We start from the raw sequence: 21,068 nt of genomic DNA on the forward strand, positions 1-21,068 counted from the left end.
ACCTACATTTGCTCTACATGGCACACAATGGGAGTTGGTGGCTACCAAATGGCCAGGTCCAGGTGAGTTTCACTGACAGCATCAGGTAGGCCCCAAAGCACAGGCAATTGTAATATAAAAATTTCGGTTTCCTAGCCAGGCACAGTGGTTCACACCTGTAATCCCAGCTACTCAGGAGGCTGAGGCAGGAGAATCACTTGAGCCCAGGACTTTGACGTTGCTCTGAGCTAGGCTGACGCCATGGCACTCTAGCCCAGGTGACACAGCGAGACTCTGTCTCAAAAAAAAAAAAAAAAAATTAGGTTTCCTCTAAGAGGAACACATCTTTTTGATTTCCCTTCCCTGGCTCTTCCAGCCCATCCCCCCTTTTCCCTCTGGCCAATTTTACCCCATCCTCAGACAGGACAGCCCCTACCCTCACTGCCATTTTCCAAACTACAATATGCAGCCCCAGCATGTGCCAAGCCCAGCCCTCTCACCTGTCCTAACCCTAAGTACTGCCTACTTACATCAGGACCCCTCAACCTCATTTAAGAGGGACAGTACCTACATTTTGGGATATCAAGTACAAACACGCAAATCGCTTATGTCATACTGGTCCTGGGAGGCTAAAGAACAACCTTGAGCTACGGCTGTGAATGTTTTTGTTTGTTTGAGACAGGATCTTCCTCTGTTGCCCAGGGTAAAGTGCAGCGGCATGATCACGGCTCACTGTAGCCTCGAACTCCTGGGCTCAAGTGATCCTCCCACCTCGACCTCTCAAAGTGCTAGGATTACAGGCATGGGCCACCGCACCAGGCTTGCTGTGAATGTTTATGATCATCCACACATGAAAGCCTTTTGAGCATGCACCCCCAACATGTGTATATTTGCTTGTATGTCATATGCATGTACTAATTTGAACTTTATAGAACACACAGCAAAATAAACTTTTATAATAAATTAAATGTTTTAAAATAAATTTAAATATAAATTATTAATTTGAAAAATTAGAGATCCTATAGTTTTTGTTTGTTTGTTTGTTTGTTTTTAGGCAGAGTTTCGCTCAGTCATCCTGGCTAGAATGCAGTAGTGTAATTATAGCTCACTGCAACCTCCAACTCCTGGGGTCAAGCAATCCTCCTACCTCAGCCTCCTGAGTAGCTGGGACTACAGGAGCAGGCCAGGATGCCGGGCTAATTTTTCTACTTTTAGTAGAAACAGGGTCTCATTCTTGCTCAGGCTGGTCTCGAACTCCTGAGCTCAAACGACCCTCCTGCCTCGGCCTCCCAAAGGGCTGGGATTACAGGCGTGAGCCACCACGCCTGACCTACAGGTTGTCTCTTTTTTTTTTTTGAGACAGAGTCTCACTCTGTTGCCTGAGCTAGAGTGCCGTGGCGTCAGCCTAGCTCACAGCAACCTCAAACTCCTGGGCTCAAGCAATCCTACTGCCTCAAGCCTCCCGAGTAGCTGGGACTACAGGCATGTGCCACCATGCCCGGCTAATTTTTTCTCTATATATTTTTAGCTGTCCATATAATTTCTTTCTATTTTTAGTAGAGATGGGGTCTCGCTCTTGCTCAGGCTGGTCTCGAACTCCTGAGCTCAAACAATCCTCCCGCCTCGGCCTCCCACAGTGCTAGGATTACAGGCGTGAGCCACCGCACCCGACCAACAATGATGTGTCTTGTGCACCTCCCGGGGACAAGTACCTCCAACTTTGTGGACCACTGGCCTCCATCACAGTCGTCACATGAGGTTCTTTCCAGCTGCCCCAGCAACCTTTGGGAACACACAAATCCCTTTAAGTCTGCCCTTGTTTACTGTCTTCCGACTTTCCTTTCTACACTCTCCCACCACCTTTTTTTACATCCTTCTGCCTTCTCTTTCCATTCCTTTACCATGAAGCCAAATAGTTCTGGAAGCTGAACAAGTTCACTTAACGTTCCACAGTATGGAAATATGCGCTCGGCCAATGCCTGAAGGAAAGGGGGAACTCGGTACGGAGCCTGGGGTCCAGGTCGGCTGGACTCGGCCCTCGGGCCTCAGGGCTGGGCACCCTGAGCAGTAGCGTAGCCATAACTCTAACCCCGCGCTCCCACCCGTAGCAGCAGCCCACGGGCGTCCCAGCCCTGCTAACAGCCAACTCTGTGTCCCACTACCCCAGAGGTCGCAGCGTAATTGGGAATGGCTAGGGTCCCTTCCCGGAGCGGGTCGCCCCGGCGACGATGACAGATGGTTCAGACCCGCAGCGCAGGGGCGGGACAAGCGAGCGCCTGACGCCAACCAGCAGCGACCCAGGAAGCAGCCAGCACCGCGCACCCGCGCCAGCTCGTCGCTCCCAGAAACGTCACATCCGGTGGGAACCCAGCGCCGCCGCCAGAGGTGAAGGGGCCGCCGTGGGAGGGCGGGGTCCTGAGGCGCGGGGAGGGGCGGGGCTTCGCCGGGAGGGGCGGGGCTTCTGCGGGGCGGGGCCGGGCGGGGCTTCGGCGGGCGGGGCATGGCCCCAGCGGGCAGAGCTGGCTGGCGTCTGCCGGCCGGGCAGGCGCTGGCACCCAGCTCAGGGGCTGCGGTGGCAGGTGGGAGCCGCTGGCCGGGAAGGGACGGGCAGGAGGCAGTTTCTGGCCCCGGCCCGGCTCCGCGATCGCCCACTCGGGCGCCCGGGCTCGGTGGGCCTGGCAGGGAAGGGCTGCCACCGCCGTGCGTTCGCGAGGCCTGGCGTGGCTGCGGGACCCAAGAGTTGCGTAAGGGCCCACCCTCCGCCGACCCTGAGACCGCCCGAGCGGGTCGCCGGCCTGCCGCCTGTGGGGCGGCGGCGCGCCTTTCCTTCCTTCCCTCCCGGGTTCGGCCCGAGCTCTGCTTGTGACCCCTCCGTCAACCTCCAGACTCCCAGGTAGGGAGGAGCCCCGAACACTCGGCCGGTGTGGAAAAAGCATCTGGGCAGGGATTCCCTTCCCTGCCTTGGTGTGCATCTGCCCAAACTCTTCTGACCCCTGAAGCAGAAATGGTGTGGAATCTGGGCTAAACCCTTAATGCAGGAACTCTAAGCCACCAACCCTACTGAAAAGATGGGCATGAGGTAGATGGCCTTCAGCCTTTCCCTGCTGACTGTTTCACACTACCCCAGTGGCTTCAGTCCTGGTGCTTCATCTTTTTCCCTCCACTTTGCCTCTCCTACTCCACTCTGGTTTTCTTGCCTCCCTCTTCAGTCATAAGACACAAGGCTGGGCCAAGGCCTCCAGGGTAAGTGACCCAAGCTCCAAGCCAGCAGAGGCCATGTCGTCCTGGGGTGGGGGTGGGGGAGACTTTCCCAGGGATGGGCTTTTTGCTTACCCTGCCCTCTGTGCCCCACTTCCCCGTCTCCCCAGTCTCAGATGAGGGGAGGCCAGGGCCAAATACCGATAGGCTCTAGAGAGGCAGGGCCCTCTTCCAGGACTGGGACACTACAGGGTGTAAGGCAACTGCCAGTAGTGATGTAAAACTGCTGTGTCCACATCCTGGTTGCCCCAGTTCTAGCAGATGATGTGATACCAGGCTGGTGGCTGCCAAAATTGAGAAATGGGGGTAGGCAAACCTCCTCCTTTCACCCTGAGGCACCACAATCCCCTAGAAACACTCATAGTCCTACTGGGAGTTTGGGGCTCTGGTAGGGGCACAGGTGGGCATGGGGAAAAGCTCCTGGACTGCAAGCAGAGGCTCTCAGATGTGATGCAGCAGCTCTAGGAGCTCAAATTCTGAGACTTCTAGAGAAGGGGGGGCTCTGGCAGAAGGAGGAGAAGCCCCCAGTGTACATGTGGCTCTATTTGACTCACTCCTGCTGCCCCTTTTGGCAACTTCCCTGGGGAGGGGATGCCTTCTTCCCACTAGGACCCGCATCTCATCACTATAGGACAGGTAGGGCAGTCCAAGTAGCCACAACAGCACTGTTCCCAACTCTGTTTTGGTGGCAGACATCAGCCCCTAGGGCCTTGGGACTAGTGATCACCCACTGCCCACACCACTTTGCCAGCAACTTTGTGCCTGGCAAATGACACTCAACCCCGTAACCTACTCTCTGAAGGCCTCCCATATCTGGCCCAAGCCAAAGTTAACCACCAGCACCATTTGTACTTATCCATCTGGTCTCCTGGTCATCTCTGGAAGATTTCATCCCCACTGTGGTATTGCTGCAGCCTTACTGCAGCTGCAACTCGATGCCAGTGGGGAATAGGCTAGTGGTGACAAGACTGGGGACAGATCTCCTGAATCCCTTGGTATCAGGACATTCTGTGAGGTAGGCAAGCCCAGGGAAATCAGCAAGTATCAGCAGGCTGAATGGGAACTTCTATCTGTAGGTGGTCCCTCTGGACGAGGGATAGGAAGCTTGAGGTGGCTGTGCTGGGGGAGAAGACAGCCAAATGGCCCTCAAGGGCCAGCACTAGGCATTGCTTCTCCATTCCCAAGCTTGGGGCAAGGGGCCTTGCTAAGTCTTTTAGCAGTGGGCTTCCAGATCCCCGTGCTCCTGGGCTCGCAACTACTTGCCCTCACCAGTGTCTCTGTGTCCCCTATGTCCTCAGGGAGAGCTCTGCCATCAAGGAAGACAGCACAGGACAAGGACCCACCCATGGACCCTTCCCTGGACAGCCCAACAGCACCAGTGGGGGTACTCTCCTAAGTCTCACAAAGCCTGGGAACACCATCCATCCTTCGGGAAGAGTCATGGTGTTAAGGAGGGGCAGGGGCTGTTCCCAGCAGTGGCCTGGCCTGGGAAGGGGGAATGCTTGCACAGGCCCCCTAGGAATACTCAGAGCTGCCCTGCTGCTCATCGGCCTGCCATGGGGGGCCCAAGGGACAGCCAGTGCTAGCCTCAGCACAGCTCTGGGCCACACTGTGCCACTGACAGGAGGCCGCTACTTGAGCATTGGGGATGGCTCTGTGATGGAGTTTGAGTTTCCTGAGGAGAGTGAGGGCATCATCGTGATCTCGAGCCAGTACCCAAGCCAGGCCAATGGGACAGGGCCCGGCCCCACACTGAGGGTCACATCCCTGGACACAGAGGTGCTGACCATCAAGAATGTGAGTGCCATAAGCTGGGGCGGAGGGGGTGGCTTTGTGGTTAGCATCCACTCAGGTCTGGCTGGGCTTGCCCCACTCCACATCCAGCTCATGGACCCCCATGGGGCCCCGCCCATGCTGATCGAGGAGCGGAGAGATTTCTGCATCAAGGTGTCACCTGCTGAAGACACCCCTGCCACCCTCAGCACCAACCTGGCCCACTTCTCGGAGAACCCAATACTCTACCTGCTCCTGCCTCTTATGTTTGTTAACAAGTGTTCATTTGGGTGCAAAGTGGAACTTGAGGTTCTGAAGGGGCTTGTGCAGAGCCCCCAGCCCATGCTGCTGGGCCTCCTAGGCCAGTTTCTGGTCATGCCCTTCTATGCTTTCCTGATGGCCAAGGTCTTCATGCTGCCCAAGGCCTTGGCTCTGGGCCTCATCATCACCTGCTCGTCACCTGGTGGCGGGGGGAGCTACCTCTTCAGCCTCCTTCTTGGAGGGGATGTCACCCTGGCCATCTCCATGACTTTCATCTCAACAGTGGCTGCCACCGGTTTCCTGCCACTGTCCTCGGCCATCTACAGCCGCCTGCTCAGTATCCATGAAACACTCCATGTGCCCATCTCCAAGATCCTGGGGACCCTGCTGTTCATCGCCATCCCCATAGCAGCGGGTGTCGTGATCAAGTCCAAGCTCCCCAAGTTCTCCCAGCTGCTGTTGCAGGTCATCAAGCCCTTCAGCTTTGTGCTCGTCCTGGGCGGCCTCTTCCTGGCCTACCGCATGGGGGTCTTCATCTTGGCAGGCGTCAGGCTACCCATCGTACTGGTGGGCCTCACAGTGCCCTTAGTTGGCCTCTTGGTGGGCCACTGCCTGGCTACGTGCCTGAAACTGCCAGTGGCCCAGCGGCGGACAGTAAGCATCGAGGTAGGGGTGCAAAACAGTCTGCTGGCCTTGGCCATGCTGCAGCTGTCCCTCCGCCGCCTTCAAGCTGACTATGCCTCCCAGGCCCCCTTCATTGTGGCACTGAGTGGCACCTCAGAGATGCTGGCCTTGGTCATTGGCCACTTCATCTATAGTAGCCTGTTCCCAGTTCCTTGAGGCCTCTGGGTCAAGCTTTCATCATCCCCCAGCCCTCACACTGTCCCCACAGTTCTTGTGTACCAAAGGCCTTTAGTTCTCATGCACTATGCACTCAGAAAAATCCAGGCTTATTTTTTTTACTGATTTTTTATTCTCCAGCTTTCGGTGCCAAAGAGGCCATGCTGATTTAGGTAGGTGGGCACTGCCCAGAAAATATATTTCAATAAAAGAGAGAAGCAAGCTTGGGTCCCTTCCAATCTTTGCCCTCTAGGGCCTGGGAGTAGGGGTAGGAAGAGTGTGCCTGGGTAGGTGTGGGCCAGGCTGGAGGAGTAGTTTGGGTGGCACGGTGACCCCTGCGAAGGCTTTCTCTATCAGCCTTCCACCCCATGCATCCCCTCCCTGTAAGAGGTGGGCCTCTCTGTTCTAGAATGAGCAGTAGGAGGATGAGGGCAGAAGCCTGGCTCCGCTGTCTGCTTCCAAGCTCAGTCGGGTTTTTTGCAGCCAGACTGGAAAGGAGGAGGCAGAAGCCATCAGGCAGTGGGGCAACCTTGGCAGAGCTGGGCCACTGGCAGACGCACTGAGAGACAGAGAATCAGGGTTTGTGTTGACCTGCTCCACCAGTGGGCTGGGAACTTAGGGCGGGCCAGGCAGTCCGCGGGGGCGGGCGTACTTTCCGGTTCTACTTTCTCCCATGTCCCAGCTCCCAGATGAAGCAAACTTGGTGCAACTCGTTCCTCCTCTCCGTCCCGGCAGCCTGGACTGGCCTCTTCCCCGCACCGTGGCCTGGGCCCGGGATCCGTTAGCTGGGCGGTCCCTGCGCGCCTGCTAGGCGGGCCCCCAAAGGGACTCCTCCTCCTGGGGTGCGGCCCGGGGGCGGGGCCGCGGGGCGGGGCGGGGCGGGGCGGGGCCGGGCGCGCGCTCAGGGCTGTGGCGCGCGGTAGGGGGCGGTAGGGGTGCGCGCCCGCCCTTGTGGACGCCGCCGCGGCCGCCATGCAGCTGACGGTGAAGGCGCTCCAGGGCCGCGAGTGCAGCCTGCAGGTAGGGTCCCCAGGCCCGAGCCACCGTGCACGGCTCGCTCACTCACCCAGTCCCAGCATAGGAACGAGCAGGGGCCGAGGGCGGGGACGGGGCGGGCTGGCCAGCCGGAGGCCGGGAAAGCTGCCCATAGGAGGGGAAGCGAGGGCTTCGCCGCCCCGGGGCCGCGGGCTCAACCCCTGCCTCCCACTCTTGGCCCGGTCAGGTGCGGGAGGACGAGTTCGTGTCCACGCTGAAGCAGCTGGTCTCTGAGAAGCTGAACGTCCCCGTGCGCCAGCAGCGGCTGCTGTTCAAGGGCAAGGCCCTGGCAGGTAACCAGGGAGAGGAGAATCCCAGGGAGCCCTGCAGGAAGTCGAGGCCCGGGGTGTGCAGGCCGAACTCAGGCAGCAGTGTGATGGGTTGGGGTGCTGGCTCCTGGTGCCAAGGCCCACTCGATCCTAGGAGAGGTGGCTGAATCCGCCACAGCCAGATGCCGCAGCGCTGTGCTCTGGCTGCCTGAGGAGGCATCACTTCCTGGGCCACCCCCGCAGCTGTGGGTAAGGAACCCATCAGTCTCTCTTTGGCAGATGGGAAACGACTGTCAGATTATAGCATCGGGCCCAATTCCAAGCTCAACCTAGTGGTCAAACCTCTGGAGAAGGTGTTACTGGAAGAAGGCACTGCCCGGAGACTGGCCGACTCCCCACCCCCGCATGTCTGGCAGCTGATCTCTAAAGTCTTGGCGCGCCACTTCAGTGCAGCAGATGCCAGCAGGGTCCTGGAACAACTGCAGAGGGTGAGAAGGGCAACCCTGGACATCCACTCCAGTCCCAGCTGCTCCCAGCCCCTGCCTCTGTCACAGTGTACCGCCCCCCACTGGCACCCCTGAATCTCCCTGGCCTTCTCTCCTCAGGATTACGAGAGGTCCCTGAGCCGCCTGACGCTGGATGACATCGAACGCTTGGCCAGCCGCTTTCTGCACCCGGAAGTGACTGAGGCTATGGAGAAGGGGTTCTCCAAATAGCATTCTTGGAGTATGTGGAGGAGCCCAAGGCCAGGCCGCAGCTGCATGTTGCTTTAATGTGTTCTCATGTTGCAGTTTGGCTGGTAATAATAATAATAGCTGGCATGTACCCAGCTCTTGCTACCTGCTAGGCACCAGTCAAAGCACTTGACCTGGGTTCGCTCCCACACCCACAGAAGAGATGAGACAGCACAGCGGAGGCACCTAGCAATGAAGTGGGGAGCCAGCATCTGAGTCCAGCCAGCTTCTAGAAGTACCTCAGGGTGAGGAGGAAAAAGGGGCTGCTTAGAAGGCTGTTTGGAGGGATGGGCTTTAGCATTTCGCATTTAGCCCACCAAGAATAAACCCACAAGTGACTCCCTCCCAAGCCTGAGAGGGGAAGCAGCTGTCACCTGACCTCTGGCGGTCTGGCATAGCCCTCAGCTAACCTCTGCAGGAGGCCAAGTGACAGCCAGCCCTGGGCCTCCTCAGCTGCTGCAGCCAGCGTGCATTGGACAACCGGAAATGCAGGTCGGAGACTGAGGAGTCGGAAAGTCGTCCTAGCTCTGCGATGTGACTTCAGGCAAGTCCCTGTGCCACTTTGGTCCCCAACCATTGACTATACAGTGAGGGCCACTCCTCTGACCTGAGTCAATGTCCTTCATCCTTACCCCAACCCAGGATGGGGAGTTTCTGCAGTGATTCTCCCCCTTGTGTTCAGTAAACAAACTGAAGCCAAAAGTGAAGCAATAGCCAAGCATGGCCCGGAGATGAGGTGTCCTGGCCTTTGGTGACAGAGCTCTTCTCTGGTGCACCCTGTCTGCCTGTCTCCTTTTTTTGAAAGTGAGTGGCTCTCACCCATTAGGGCTGACAGGTGACTCAGCAAGGCAGTGTCAGAGCTAGAGGACTGGGCCTGGGCCTCCACACCCGGCGCTCACCCACAGCATGGAAGATGGACGCTTCCCCTGCCACCTATATACAGGGGCTTTCACTTTGTGCACCCCCTCGTTGCCAGAGAGGAAACCTTGGGGTGCCAGGGAGGTGGCAGAAGCATGGGCTGGGTGGCACTGGTTCCTCCTTCACCCTGCCCTGCATGAGCACTAGAGATCATCTAAGCACCTGCTTCTCGGAGGAGGGCCCCTAGGGACAGCAGAGGCTGGAAGGAAGCCATATGCAGGAGGACGCCGCTCCAGCTCCTCCACCCTCGCCAAGGGAGCTGCTGTCAGTGTGGTCAGAGCTGCACCTGCCTTCCCTGCCCGAGGCCTTCCAGCTTGGGCCTTGGGGGGTGAACACTGGGTCCCTGAGCTGGAAAGATGGACAGAGGCCCAATGGGTGAAGGCTTTGAAGAGCAGACAAAATCCCCTGGTCTTCCCCGAGAGCTGAGGATATATTTACCCAGCAGGGACGGGATTAGGAGCACGTGTGGTCTGGCAGCTCAGATGATAAACTTACCAATGCTCTCGTTTATGTTGAATCAGGAAATTTATTTTGAAAACTTATGTAACACTAAAGGTGAATGTGAGACTGATTTCTATCCAAAAAGAACTATATTAGCTAGGCCGCTTTTGTTTTCTAATAATTGGTTTAACTATAAAGGAAATTGCTTTAATCAGTAAAGGAAATTTATTGGCTTACAAAACTGAAAAGTCCAGCAGTATCGGCAGCGGATGAACGATTTCGACAGATACCCAGTTTCTTCCTGCCTGCCTCTGCATTCTCCAGTATCTGCAGCTTCCACGGAATCCCTCGTTCACTGCCAGAGGAGCACCTTCTCTCCCTGTAGTGTAGCTTCTGTCTCAGATGCCCCCAGCAAATAAACACTGTCATCTCATTGGTCAGACTGGCTTGTGTGTACAGTCATTTTGGCTGGCATGCGGGGGGGGGGGGGGTGCTTGTTAATTCCCCATCAGCGCTGGCTCCATGGAGCTAGCATGGGGACCACTTCCCTGGACACACATGGGCTCCACAAGGGATGGGGACGTTGCGGGGGAGGGCTGATTGGTGTCCGCAAACAGCAACTGTCCACTGCAGGGGACATGCATGTGTCAGAAAGATCAGGATCACCCTGGAGGTAGGGAAGGAGGAAGAGCTGGAGGCAGCGAGCTCGGACAAGGGGAAGCATCTTCTGAGGCTTGCACTGGGCCAGGCCCTGTGCTGAATGTTTTCAAGGATGTTTAAACCTCCAACAAAGACTCATTATTCCCATTTTACAGGCAAACAGACAGGTCCTAGAGATGGTTATTAAGTCCCTTGTGCCAGCACCTCCCAGCTGGAGGGTGACAGCGGCTGGAGGCCAAGTGGTTCAGAGACTCCCCTCAGCCAGAGAAGAGAGACAGCTCTCCTGATGCATTCAGTGCAGCTGGCAAGCCGTGGAGAGTGGCTGCCTGTGGACGGGGGATTGTCCCAAGCCCTTTCTGTGCAGAGCTCTTAGCTCATTTTTCAACTTTGCCCAACTGCCATCTGCTGGGAAGTGGAGGATCCAGGACTTGAACTCAGGCCTGGTCCAATTCCCAAGCCCTGGTAACTATGCTGCTCTGCGACCTTCGATGATGTTTAGGAGTTCCCTATGGACAGGAAGTCCTAGAAGCTGTGAGGACAGATGAGGTGGCTTCCCAGAGAGTATGTGGCATGAAAAGGGAGAGAACTGAACCTTGAGGGACTCCACCAGCTAGAGATGAGGCAGAGGTGGAGGGACTGGCGAAGGAGGCTGAGAAGTGTCTCCCAGACACAAGACCACAGGGAGAGCCCAGGATGCACTGCCAGAAAAAGGTTGTCCAGTACTGCCAAGAGGTGAAGCGGGAGTAGGAGTTAGTGCTGGGTCACTGGCAATGTTGGGTGGGGAGGAAGCCACTGTATGGTAGGCTGAGGAGTGAGGGAAGATGAGGAGGCGGTGATAGTGACTGGGGACCCCTCATCCCAGAAGCTTGTTCGTGCAGCGGTGTGGAGAGACAGTGTTTTTTTTTGTTTTGTTTTGTTTTTTTTTTTGAGACAGAGCTGTTGCCCAGGCTAGAGTGAGTGCCGTGGCATCAGCCTAGCTCACAGCAACCTCAGTCTCCTGAGCTCAAGGGATCCTCCTGTCTCAGCCTCCCGAGTAGCTGGGACTACAGGCATGCACCACCATGCCCGGCTAATTTTTTTTTTCCTATATATTTTTAGCTGTCCATATAATTTCTTTTTTTTTTTTTTTTTGAGACAGAGTCTCACTCTGTTGCCCAGGCTAGAGTGAGTGCCGTGGCGTCAGCCTAGCTCACAGCAACCTCAAACTCCTGAGCTCAAGTGATCCTCCTGTCTCAGACTCCCGAGTAGCTGGGACTACAAGCATGCGCCACCATGCCCGGCTAATTTTTTCTATATATATTTTTAGCTGTCCATATAATTTCTTTCTATTTTTAGTAGAGATGGGGTCTCGCTCTTGCTCAGGCTGGTCTCGAACTCCTGAGCTCAAACGATCCGCCCATCTCGGCCTCCCAGAGTGCTAGGATTACAGGCGTGAGCCACCGCGCCCGGCCTAATTTCTTTCTATTTTTAGTAGAGATGGGGGTCTCGCTCTTGCTCAGGCTGGTCTCGAACTCCTGAGCTCAAACGATCCACCCACCTCGGCCTCCCAGAGTGCTAGGATTACAGGCGTGAGCCACCGCGCCCGGCCTGAGAGACAGTGTTTGTTACTGATGGCATTGGTGGTGGTAAGCCATGAGGAGCTGCGGCAGAGCAGGGAGCGGCAGGCCGGGGGAGGGAAGAGAAGAGAGGAAGGAAATGCTGCAGAGACGAGAAACGGGAAGCGGTGGGGGCATCACGAGAGGAGGCCGGGGTCCCTGCACGGTGAGATCCGTCAATGGGCTCGGGCATGTTTAACTGCAGGCACCGCGGCCCTCTGTGCCAATTCACCTGCTGCCCCTTGCCTAGTGAAGGGCCCTGACACCCACCACCTGCCCCTTGGGGAGGAGCCTCAGGACAGTCTCTGACCCCCAGGGATGTGGTGTGATCATAATGACACTAGGAGACGGCAGCATGAGTGAAGGGCCCCGCTGAAAGGCCTCTCTTGAGACAGAAGTGGCCTGGCAGCCGGGATGAGGTGCTTGTGGTGCTGTTCCCCAAGGGCCCATGGGAGGAAGGGCAGAGTCAAAGAAGAGCAGCACTTGCTTTGGGTTGAAGCTCATTGAGGGGAGGTGCCTAGGCAATGGATTCGCTGCGCCCACACTTTGCTGGTGCCTTCCAGCTCCAGTAGCTCCGCCTGGGAGTAGACGCAGCAGCTGTGGCCAGCCTTGAGCCTCTGGGCCCTGAGAAGCCTGCGAGAGAGTGAGACACACCTGACGGCATCTCCAGGGCCCGGCCGACTTGCCCCCATCTGCACTCACCTCTGGGGCCCCACGGAACAGCTCTGGCAGTGCTCATGGCTCACCCCCTTTCACCCTCTCTCTCCTGCTGCATTTGATTTTGCCACTCTTTCAAATTTATTTTTTGAACCATGTAAAATATTTACATGGTTCAAAAGTCTAAACTACATAAAAGGCATATTCCAAGAAATCCCATACCCATTTCAACTCCCTGTAGGTGACCATTTTAATTAGTTTCTGGTTTACCATTCCTGTTTTCATTTTTATTTATTTATTTTTTTTTGAAACAGAGTCTCACTCTGTTGCCCAGGCTAGAGTGAGTGCCATGGCGTCAGCCTAGCTCACAGCAACCTCAAACTCCTGAGCTCAAGGGATCCTCCTGTCTCAGCCTCCCGAGTAGCTGGGACTACAGGCATGCACCACCATGCCTGGCTAATTTTTTCTGTATATATTTTTAGCTGTCCATATAATTTCTTTCTATTTTTTTAGTAGAGATGGGGTCTCGCTCTTGCTCAGGCTGGTCTCGAACTCCTGAGCTCAAACGATCCGCCCATCTCGGCCTCCCAGAGTGCTAGGATTACAGGCGTGAGCCACCGCGCCCGGCCCCTGTTTTTATTTTTTAATAAGCATATGTGTCTGTGAGAGTGTGTGTGTGTGTGTGTGTCCTTTGCCCTCTGCTTCTTTCACATAATAATATATCCTGGAAATAATTTCATTTTTCATTAGAGAATTTCATTCTTTTTTTATGGCTGCATGAGACTACTGTGTGGATATACTGTCGTTTATTTTTCCAATCTCCTGCTGATGGACATGTACGTTGTGCCCAATAGTTTTATATTACCAATTATGTTACAGTGAGTAACCCTGTGTGTATGTCGTTTCATATTTGTGAAGTAAATCTTACATGCAGGTTGCTGGGTCCCAGACAAGTCACAGAGTTTTGTAATTCCTTAGTAATCTGTTTCATTCAACAAGCAACAAACCACCTACTGCATACACAGCACTGTCCTAAGTGCTGGGGATATAGCATTGAACAAAAGAAAAGATATCAGAGACAATAGCAACAATAAAGAAATGAACAAAACAAGAATATAATTTCAGGCTAGTAGAAATACTATGCAGCAAATTGAAATGGGCAAATGTGATGAAGAGTGCCTGGTGGTACTGAGTTACACTGGTGATCTCAAAGGCCTCTTGGAGGGAGACATTGGAGTCCAGATCCTAATGACAAGAAGCTAGCCATGGGAAAGTTTGGGGACAATCTTACAAATAGAAGAGTAAGTGCAAAGGGCTGGAGGCAGGCCACCCTTGGTTGGGAGCAGAGAGTAAGCCCCAGATAGAGAATGAGGGAGCAGTAGGTGGGGAAAGAGGGTGAAGAAGGAGCTGGGAGCCAGGTCTCGTTGAGTTTTATAAGATATACAAGGAGTCTTGATGTGACTGCAAGTGCAAAGGGAAATCATTTTAGGGTTTTAAGCAGGAATGTGATTTGTATTAGAAATTAAAAACTCATTCTGCTGTGTGAATAGGCCGTAGGGGGGCAAGTGTAGAAGAAAATGTACAGTCAAGAAGCTGTTGAAGGAGTTCAGGGAGAGATAGTGGCTTCTCCTAGGGACTAGCGATGGAGAGGGAGAGAAGTGGGCTGATGTAGGTAGGGTCTATTTTGAGGAGAGATTCAACAGGATTTGCTGATATAGTTTAGCGTTTAATCCTTTCTTATGATTACAAACGAGGAAAACAGAAAACCAACACGACAACCACTGTCAGAAATTTCATGTCACTTTACAAACTTTTGATTGTAAATGTTATAAAAGGTCACTTTTGAAAAACTGGGTGTGGGGGGGCACACAAAAAGGAAATTAAAATCACCCACAATCCCACCACCCAGAGATCACGAGTATTTACATGTTGGTGTATTGCTCTAGGACTTCTCCGCACGTGTACCATTATTTACTAAAGTGGCATCTTCGTGACTAGCGTTGCACTCTGCCTTTTGAGTTATCATCTTATTAGAACCTGCCCCTACCGCCAGCACTTTCGCTCAGGTAGTGTCACTTCTCGCCTGCGTATGTGCGGGGCCCCGAACAGCCCACTCTAAAATGCTAATCTGACCGGTTCACCGTCCCCTGTAAGGTCCCCTTCGGTTGGGCAATGGAGCAGGGTGCAGAGCAGTATTCCTAGGGGGCAGGGGGGACTACCCGACCCCGCCACCCTCCCTCGCCAAATCACCGCAGGGACCATTAGGGCCCAGGGGAAAGACAGGACTCGAACCCGACCGCTCACTTAAAGCCCTCACGTGAGCTCCCCAGGGGACCTCGGGGCAGCACCGCTTTGCGCAGGCGCGCTGGAAGTACCTGGCGCTCTAAGGGGTGGAGCTTCGTGAGGGAGTGCTGGTTGGCTAAGTAGCCCTGGGGTCTCTGGAAGCCCGTGGCAGGACTGGCTGGGCAGGAGCCAGTCACGAGCCCGTTGGAATCACAAGGGGCCTGTTTGTGCTGGCGCTCTGCGTAGCCCAAGTTGCGTCCCGCTCTAAAGGACTGAGCCTCGTTAGGAAACCTCAGTTTCCCCAGGATCCAAGGGCGGCAGGGCCGGCTTGGCGGGAACTGACCACGCGCCTGGCAGCCTCGCCAGGGGCCTGCGCAGGCGCATGTGGGTGGGGTCATGCGCGAGGGGCGGTGCTTCTGGAGGGAGCCACAGTCTCTCAGCCGCCCGCCCAGAGGGCGGAGTCGAAGCGGAGCAGCGGCAGACATGCGGGATGCAGACGCTGACGCAGGTGGTACGGCGGGCGGCGCTGACGGCCACGGCTACCCCGGTGGCGGGGGCACGGCGGCAGCTGTGGCTGGTGGGGCTCCCCATGTCGCGCGGGCACCGCACGCCCCAGGTCCGGGCGGAGACGCAGTGCCTGCGGCCAGAAGGCCGGGAATCCAACCACACATATTGTATCCTACCCGAGGGCACAGGGTGGGGGCAGCCTGTGGCGGGGGAGGAGTACGCTGAGGGAGAAAGAAAAGAGAGCCAGGGTGGGGGGAGCAGGGGGAACCGGGGGCTGGGGTGTAGGGGTCCAGGGTGGTCGGGAAAGGGTAAGAAATAAAGAAGGGGACCAGGGGCGAAGTACAGGCCAAAGGTGGCCGGGGCTGGGTGAGGGGGGAAGGAAGGAGAGCGGGGGAGGCAGGGGATGGCCTGGGATGCGTGGAAGCAGGACTCGGGGTGAGACTGGTTTAGGTGGCCTCAGAGAGGGATGGACAGCTTCAGAGGAGCAAGGAGGCCTGAGACACAGGCAAAGTCGGTATCAGATGGTGCCTTTATCAAACCTCCACCAGCGCCCTCAGCGTGCCTTTCCCGACCCCTTTGGAGGCAGAAATCGCTCATGGGTCCCTGGCTCCAGATGCGGAACCCCACCAAAGGGCGGTTGGGAAGGACCTTACAGTGAGTGGCTGTATCCTGGCCGTGTAAGTTCTACAAGGGACCGGAGTGAGGGGGGAGGCTGCAGGAGAGGGGGCCAGTCTCCACGGAAGGTCACTGTTGGGGATGTGCAGGCACCCCCGGGTTAGGTCTAAGGCTAGGGTTCCCAGCCCCCGGGCCGTGGACTGGTGGTAGTCTGTGGTCTGTGAAAATGAAAATCTGTTGGGTCATGTCATTCAGCATTAACTACTATCAACATTTTGAAATATTTCCTCAGTTTTACAGTTGTATTTATGAAATAAATGCGTAACAGTAATATAGAATGTATAATTTTTGCAAGTTTAGCATTAAAGGGACCAGGGCACGGAGCTATACTGCCCTCCATTTCCCCGCACCCCCCCCCCCCCCCCCCCCCCCCCCCCCGTCCATGGAAAAATTGTCTTCCATGAAACCGGTCCCTGGTGCCAAAAAGGTTGGGGACCCCTGGTCAAAGGGGCCAGTGTGGTGCACTGGGCACGTTTCTACCTAGGCACTCTGTAATAATGGGGCTCCAGAGGGTTTGGTGTAATGGACGCCTGAGGGGCGGAGCAAGGAAGGCTACCTCCAACTTGATTTTCTTTTTTCCTCACTCTTAGCCGCTGGAAAGCTGAAGACTCTCGCCTGCTCCGAATTTCCATCATCAACTTTCTTGACCAGCTTTCCCTGGTGGTGCGGACCATGCAGCGCTTTGGGCCCCCTGTTTCTCGCTAAGCCTAGGGTGGGAAAAGGAGCCGAGGTCTGACCTTGTGTCTCCTAGGAAGTGCATCGTTCCTTAGGGCAATGATTCCCTACTACTTTAGTGTGGGGGCCTACGGTTTGCCTGTATCTGCGCTTGGGTGCTCAGGGTGTCCTTGTTTTGTTTGGTGCTTAAATGTTTGTTATGGCAGGAAATAAAACTGAGCTGCTATTCCAAGTCTTAGTTTCCTTTCAGCTGCAATGCCTCCACGTTTTCTCACCATTGCCCCTCAGGTTGCAGGGGAGGTTCTGGGACTCAGATATGCAAATAGTACAAGATAATTGAGGGCACTTTAGGAAATGGAAGAAAAGGAAAATCTATTGGGTCTTGTCATTCAGCATTAACTGCTATTAACAGTTTGAAATATTTCCTCAGTTTTACAGTTGTATTTATGAAATAAATGTGTAACAGTAATATATAATGTATGAAGTTTAGCATTAAAGTTTTTCCCGATTTTTAAAATCTAACATGAGGCCGGGCACGGTGGCTCACACCTGTAATCCTAGCACTCTGGGAGGCCAAGGTGGGTGGATAGTTTGAGCTCAGGAATTCGAGACCAACCTGAGCAAGAACAAGACCCCATCTCTACTAAAAATAGAAAGAAATTAGCTGAACAACTAAAAATATATAGAAAAAATTAGCCAGGCATGGTGGTGCGTGCCCAAGAGGCTGAGGCAGGAGAATGGCTTGAGCCCAGGAGTTTGAGGTTGCTGTGAGCTAGGCTGACGCCACAGCACTCTAGCCCAGGCAACAGAGTGAGACTCTGTCTCAAAATAAAATAAAATAAAATCTAACATGAACTTTCCTCTTTCTAAAAATTCTTCAGAAACATTGAATGGGTGCATAAAAGATGCATTATAATGTGATGGTTGAACATCTTAATTGTTTCCATTTTTTTCTGTTACTGATTCAGTGGGATTCTGGTATTTAAGTCTTTGTATGAATGATTATTTCCTTAAGAGAGATTCCAAGACGTAGAATTACTGAGTTAAATATTTACTGTTTACTTATTTAAGGCAAGATTTGCTCTCCAAAAAGTGTATGCTCCCAGCAGAATGCTGGTTTCCTACATCTTTTCAGGGCCTGTTTCCTGTCAAAATAAAAAATCTAGTGCATGTGATAATAACAGGCAACCCAGAAACATTAGCGATTTTGTGGATTATCGGCCTCGTGAAGAAAAGTACTGGAACAATCGGCTATACAGCATTTAGGGGAAGGAGTCAGCTCTTTGTAAAATATGTTTTACCTTGCTAAAATCAGTCTCATGGCTCTCTTGTAGATGCCATTAGATTTTCTGCGTAGATGATACTGTTTGCTCAGAATAAAGGCAGCTGTGTCTCTTTCCAGTCTGGATACCTTCTAGTGATTAATTTCTCTCCTCATAATGGGTTGCATTTTCCTGCTTCTGTAGTTTTCGATTGGATGTGAGACATTGCCCCTTTTCCCTTGACTGCTGGGTATTTCTGTTTTCCTAGACATGTCCATGAGTTGTGTTTTGGGATGCTGTTAAGTTACTTGGAAACAGATTGAGACTTTTCAGTCTTGAAGATGTACTGTGTGGGACCAGAACAGCTCTTAGGAGTGTAGGATTAATTTTCCCACACTACTGAGGCAAGACCCTTCTGGGCGCCCTGGCTGATGCCTCCTGAATGAATGATGAGGTTCTCCACCCTGGCAGGTGGGGACAGCTGCCAGCCCCTATTATGCTTGAGTGCTGGGCAGAGTTACCTTTCATTTTCTCGGGGGTCGAGAGGTCCTTTCCCTGGCCTCGGGTAGTTCCCTCACACACTTGCTCATCGGTGGTCTGCTGGCTACTCAGGCAGGACCCTCTGTAGCTCTTCTCTCTGGTCTTCTGCCCTGCAAAGTGCAGCTGCCTGGACTCTGACCCATCTCCTAAAGTCCGGGTGTCCACCAGGCTCCACCAGGAAACTCTCTGCAGGCAGGAAGCTGGGCCAGTTGCAGGGCTTACCTCGTTTGTTTCCCAGCTCCCTCACTGCCTGGTAGCCAGCATCTCCAAAACCTGTGGTTCATGTCTGTTGTCTGGTTTTGTGGGGTATTCTGAGTACGTGTGTGTTGGGGGTGGTGTCAATTCAGTCCCTGTTACTCCATATGCCTGGACAGAGTCTATCTTTGCAGAAATTGGAGAGCTCTGGAGGGAGAGGGATGCTGTGCGTGGTGATGGTGGTAGTGGTCTCCATGACCATCGTGAAGATGACGAGAGTGGTGATTGAATCTTGGCTGATGCAACATCTGATTGGCTATGGCAAGGACCTTACTTGCTTTCCTCCCTCCCTCTTGGTCTTTCTCTATTTTCCTTTCTTTCTTGATTGATATTTTTTAGACTTTATTGATAGATACTTGAGAATTTACAACACTCTCTGATTCCCCTCCTCACTGTCTTGTGCTTCTATTAGATTCTATCCATTTCTGAGGGATTCCCCCCCGAATAAAAATTGCCTGGTTTCTTTTTGTTTGGCTTAGTTTCTGTAATCTCACAATGGTAATTTATTTTTTTTATTTTTATTTTTTTTTTTGAGACAGAGTCTCGCTTTGTTGCCCGGGCTAGAGTGAGTGCCATGGCGTCAGCCTCGCCCACAGCAACCTCAAACTCCTGGGCTCAAGGGATCCTACCGCCTCAGCCTCCAGAGTAGCTGGAACTACAGGCATGCGCCACCATGCCCGGCTAATTTTTTCTATATGTATTTTAGTTGGCCAGATAATTTCTTTCTATTTTTAGTAGAGATGGGGTCTCGCTCTTGCTCAGGCTGGTGTCGAACTCCTGACCTCGAGCGATCCACCTGCCTCGGCCTCCCAGAGTGCTAGGATTACAGGCGTGAGCCACCGCACCTGGCCTCACAATGGTAATATTTTAAACCAGCTCATTTGTTGTCCTCTCTTGGGCTGGTTCTGTCTAGGCTGACTGCACAGCTGTCATCCTGGGACTTCCCTTTGTCCTTGATGAGAATCCCAATCCAGCATCACATATTTTCCTATTTACCATTTTACTCGTTATTTTTCTTTACTTGTGTATTTGGTGGTTTTTTTAACTCAGGCTTATTGAGGTACAATTTATATACTATAAACTTCCCCTTTGTTGGGTAGACAGATCTAGGGGTTTTGGCAAACGCATACCATCATGTAACCACCACAATCTACCATCTTGGCTCTATGGATGGACTGCTGAAGCTGGTGGCTTTAAATTCCAAGTTGGGTTGTGCTGTTCCTCTGTTCTAAACTGTGCAATGGGTTCCCCTGTTGTTCAGAGTCCAAGCCAAAGCCCTTACAGTGGCCTGCAAACCCCAAGCAATCTGGCCTGTTTCCTCTCTGGCCTCATCTACTCTCACTCTACCCCTTACTCACCCTGATCCAGCCACACAGGCTCAAGACCCCTCACCTTTCTGAAACACACCAGGCCCACTCCTGCCTCATGGCCTTTGCACTGGCTTTTTCCTGTCTGGAACTCTCTTGCCCCGTGTTCCACCTGGCTCACTGAAATGTTAACCCTCCAGCAGTGCTTTCCTGGCCACCCTACTTAAAATTGCACCTTACCTCCCAACCTGCAGTACTTTACAGGTGTTGGGGGGTGAGACTTTGGTACATGCACCATGATGGGAGTTACAACCTGAACAGTAAGGAAGTTCAGGTTTCAAGGAGTTTGGGTGCAATCAAAGCCACTGGAGGGTTTTAAACAACAGTGTAGCGACACGATCCACCTTGTATCTTAACAGGATCTCTCTGCCTCAGATGCTGAGAATGGGCTGCAGGGAGCCAGGGCAGAAGCAGGGAGACCGGCACCCAGGTGAGAGACGATGGCGCCCTGGATCTGGGTGGGGGCGGTGGCGGTGAGGAGCAGGGAATAGATTCTGTGTGTATCTTGAAGGTAGAACCACCAGGATCTGCTGACGGGCTGGATGTGGCCCTGCACCTCCTGAAATGCTCGGGACCCTGCAGTGAGTTGCCCTTTCTCACAGAACAGGAGTCCAGCTCATCCAGGGTCCCACGGGTCTGCCCATCTGTCCCAAAGACACAGCCACGCGCCGACTCCAGTTTCCCAACATTTAATTAGGAAAACACATTACAGGAGCAAAGGAAAACTCATGCAACTGAAGAGAGAATTGAGGTCTGGGACCATGAGACGGGGCCAGATCCCTCAGGGGAGGCAGAAGACACGGAGCAGTAAGGCACTGCCGCCTCGGCCCCTCGGGGCGGGCGCAGGACAGGACAGCTGGGGAGGAGGGGGTCCAGGGCAAGTGCGGACCACGTGGGAAGTTTGGCAGTAGGGCGGGCAAAAGGAGCATCCCAGAGCCCCGGGTCAGGCCCCAGCTCAAGCCTGGTTATAGCCTTTCAGGTGCTCAGAGAGAAGGGCCCCGTAAGAACATACAGGATGTTTGAGGGGGACACTGTGGCCCAACCTGGCAGAGCCAGTGTGAGAATAGCTTTGGGTATATCACCT

General features: G+C 53.9%; 3 protein-coding genes across 4 annotated transcripts; all 3 read left to right on the top strand.

Moving 5' to 3' along the window:
* On the top strand, nucleotides 1-6,372 carry SLC10A3 (solute carrier family 10 member 3). 2 transcript variants are annotated; one of them, XM_069463367.1, is made up of 4 exons: nucleotides 1-62; nucleotides 2,147-2,364; nucleotides 4,536-5,034; nucleotides 5,122-6,372. In XM_069463367.1, exons 1-4 carry the CDS (start codon nucleotides 18-20, stop codon nucleotides 6,109-6,111), a joined length of 1,752 nt encoding a protein of 583 aa, XP_069319468.1. In that variant the 5' UTR covers nucleotides 1-17; the 3' UTR covers nucleotides 6,112-6,372. The 2 variants fall into 2 exon arrangements, with proteins under 2 accessions (XP_069319468.1, XP_069319467.1); XM_069463366.1 differs by having other exon boundaries at nucleotides 4,536-6,372.
* Nucleotides 6,373-7,046: 674 nt separating this feature from the next.
* UBL4A (ubiquitin like 4A) lies at nucleotides 7,047-9,935 on the top strand. The gene is made up of 4 exons (XM_069463368.1): nucleotides 7,047-7,131; nucleotides 7,334-7,439; nucleotides 7,695-7,903; nucleotides 8,021-9,935. Exons 1-4 carry the CDS (start codon nucleotides 7,084-7,086, stop codon nucleotides 8,129-8,131), a joined length of 474 nt encoding a protein of 157 aa, XP_069319469.1. The 5' UTR covers nucleotides 7,047-7,083; the 3' UTR covers nucleotides 8,132-9,935.
* A 5,239-nt stretch (nucleotides 9,936-15,174) lies between these two features.
* Nucleotides 15,175-16,800, top strand: LAGE3 (L antigen family member 3). The gene is made up of 3 exons (XM_069463681.1): nucleotides 15,175-15,377; nucleotides 15,759-15,887; nucleotides 16,476-16,800. Exons 1-3 carry the CDS (start codon nucleotides 15,187-15,189, stop codon nucleotides 16,588-16,590), a joined length of 435 nt encoding a protein of 144 aa, XP_069319782.1. The 5' UTR covers nucleotides 15,175-15,186; the 3' UTR covers nucleotides 16,591-16,800.
* Nucleotides 16,801-21,068: the final 4,268 nt, after the last annotated feature.

This window comes from Eulemur rufifrons, chromosome 30 (genome assembly GCF_041146395.1).
Source record: "Eulemur rufifrons isolate Redbay chromosome 30, OSU_ERuf_1, whole genome shotgun sequence".
Lineage (NCBI taxonomy): Eukaryota > Metazoa > Chordata > Mammalia > Primates > Lemuridae > Eulemur > Eulemur rufifrons.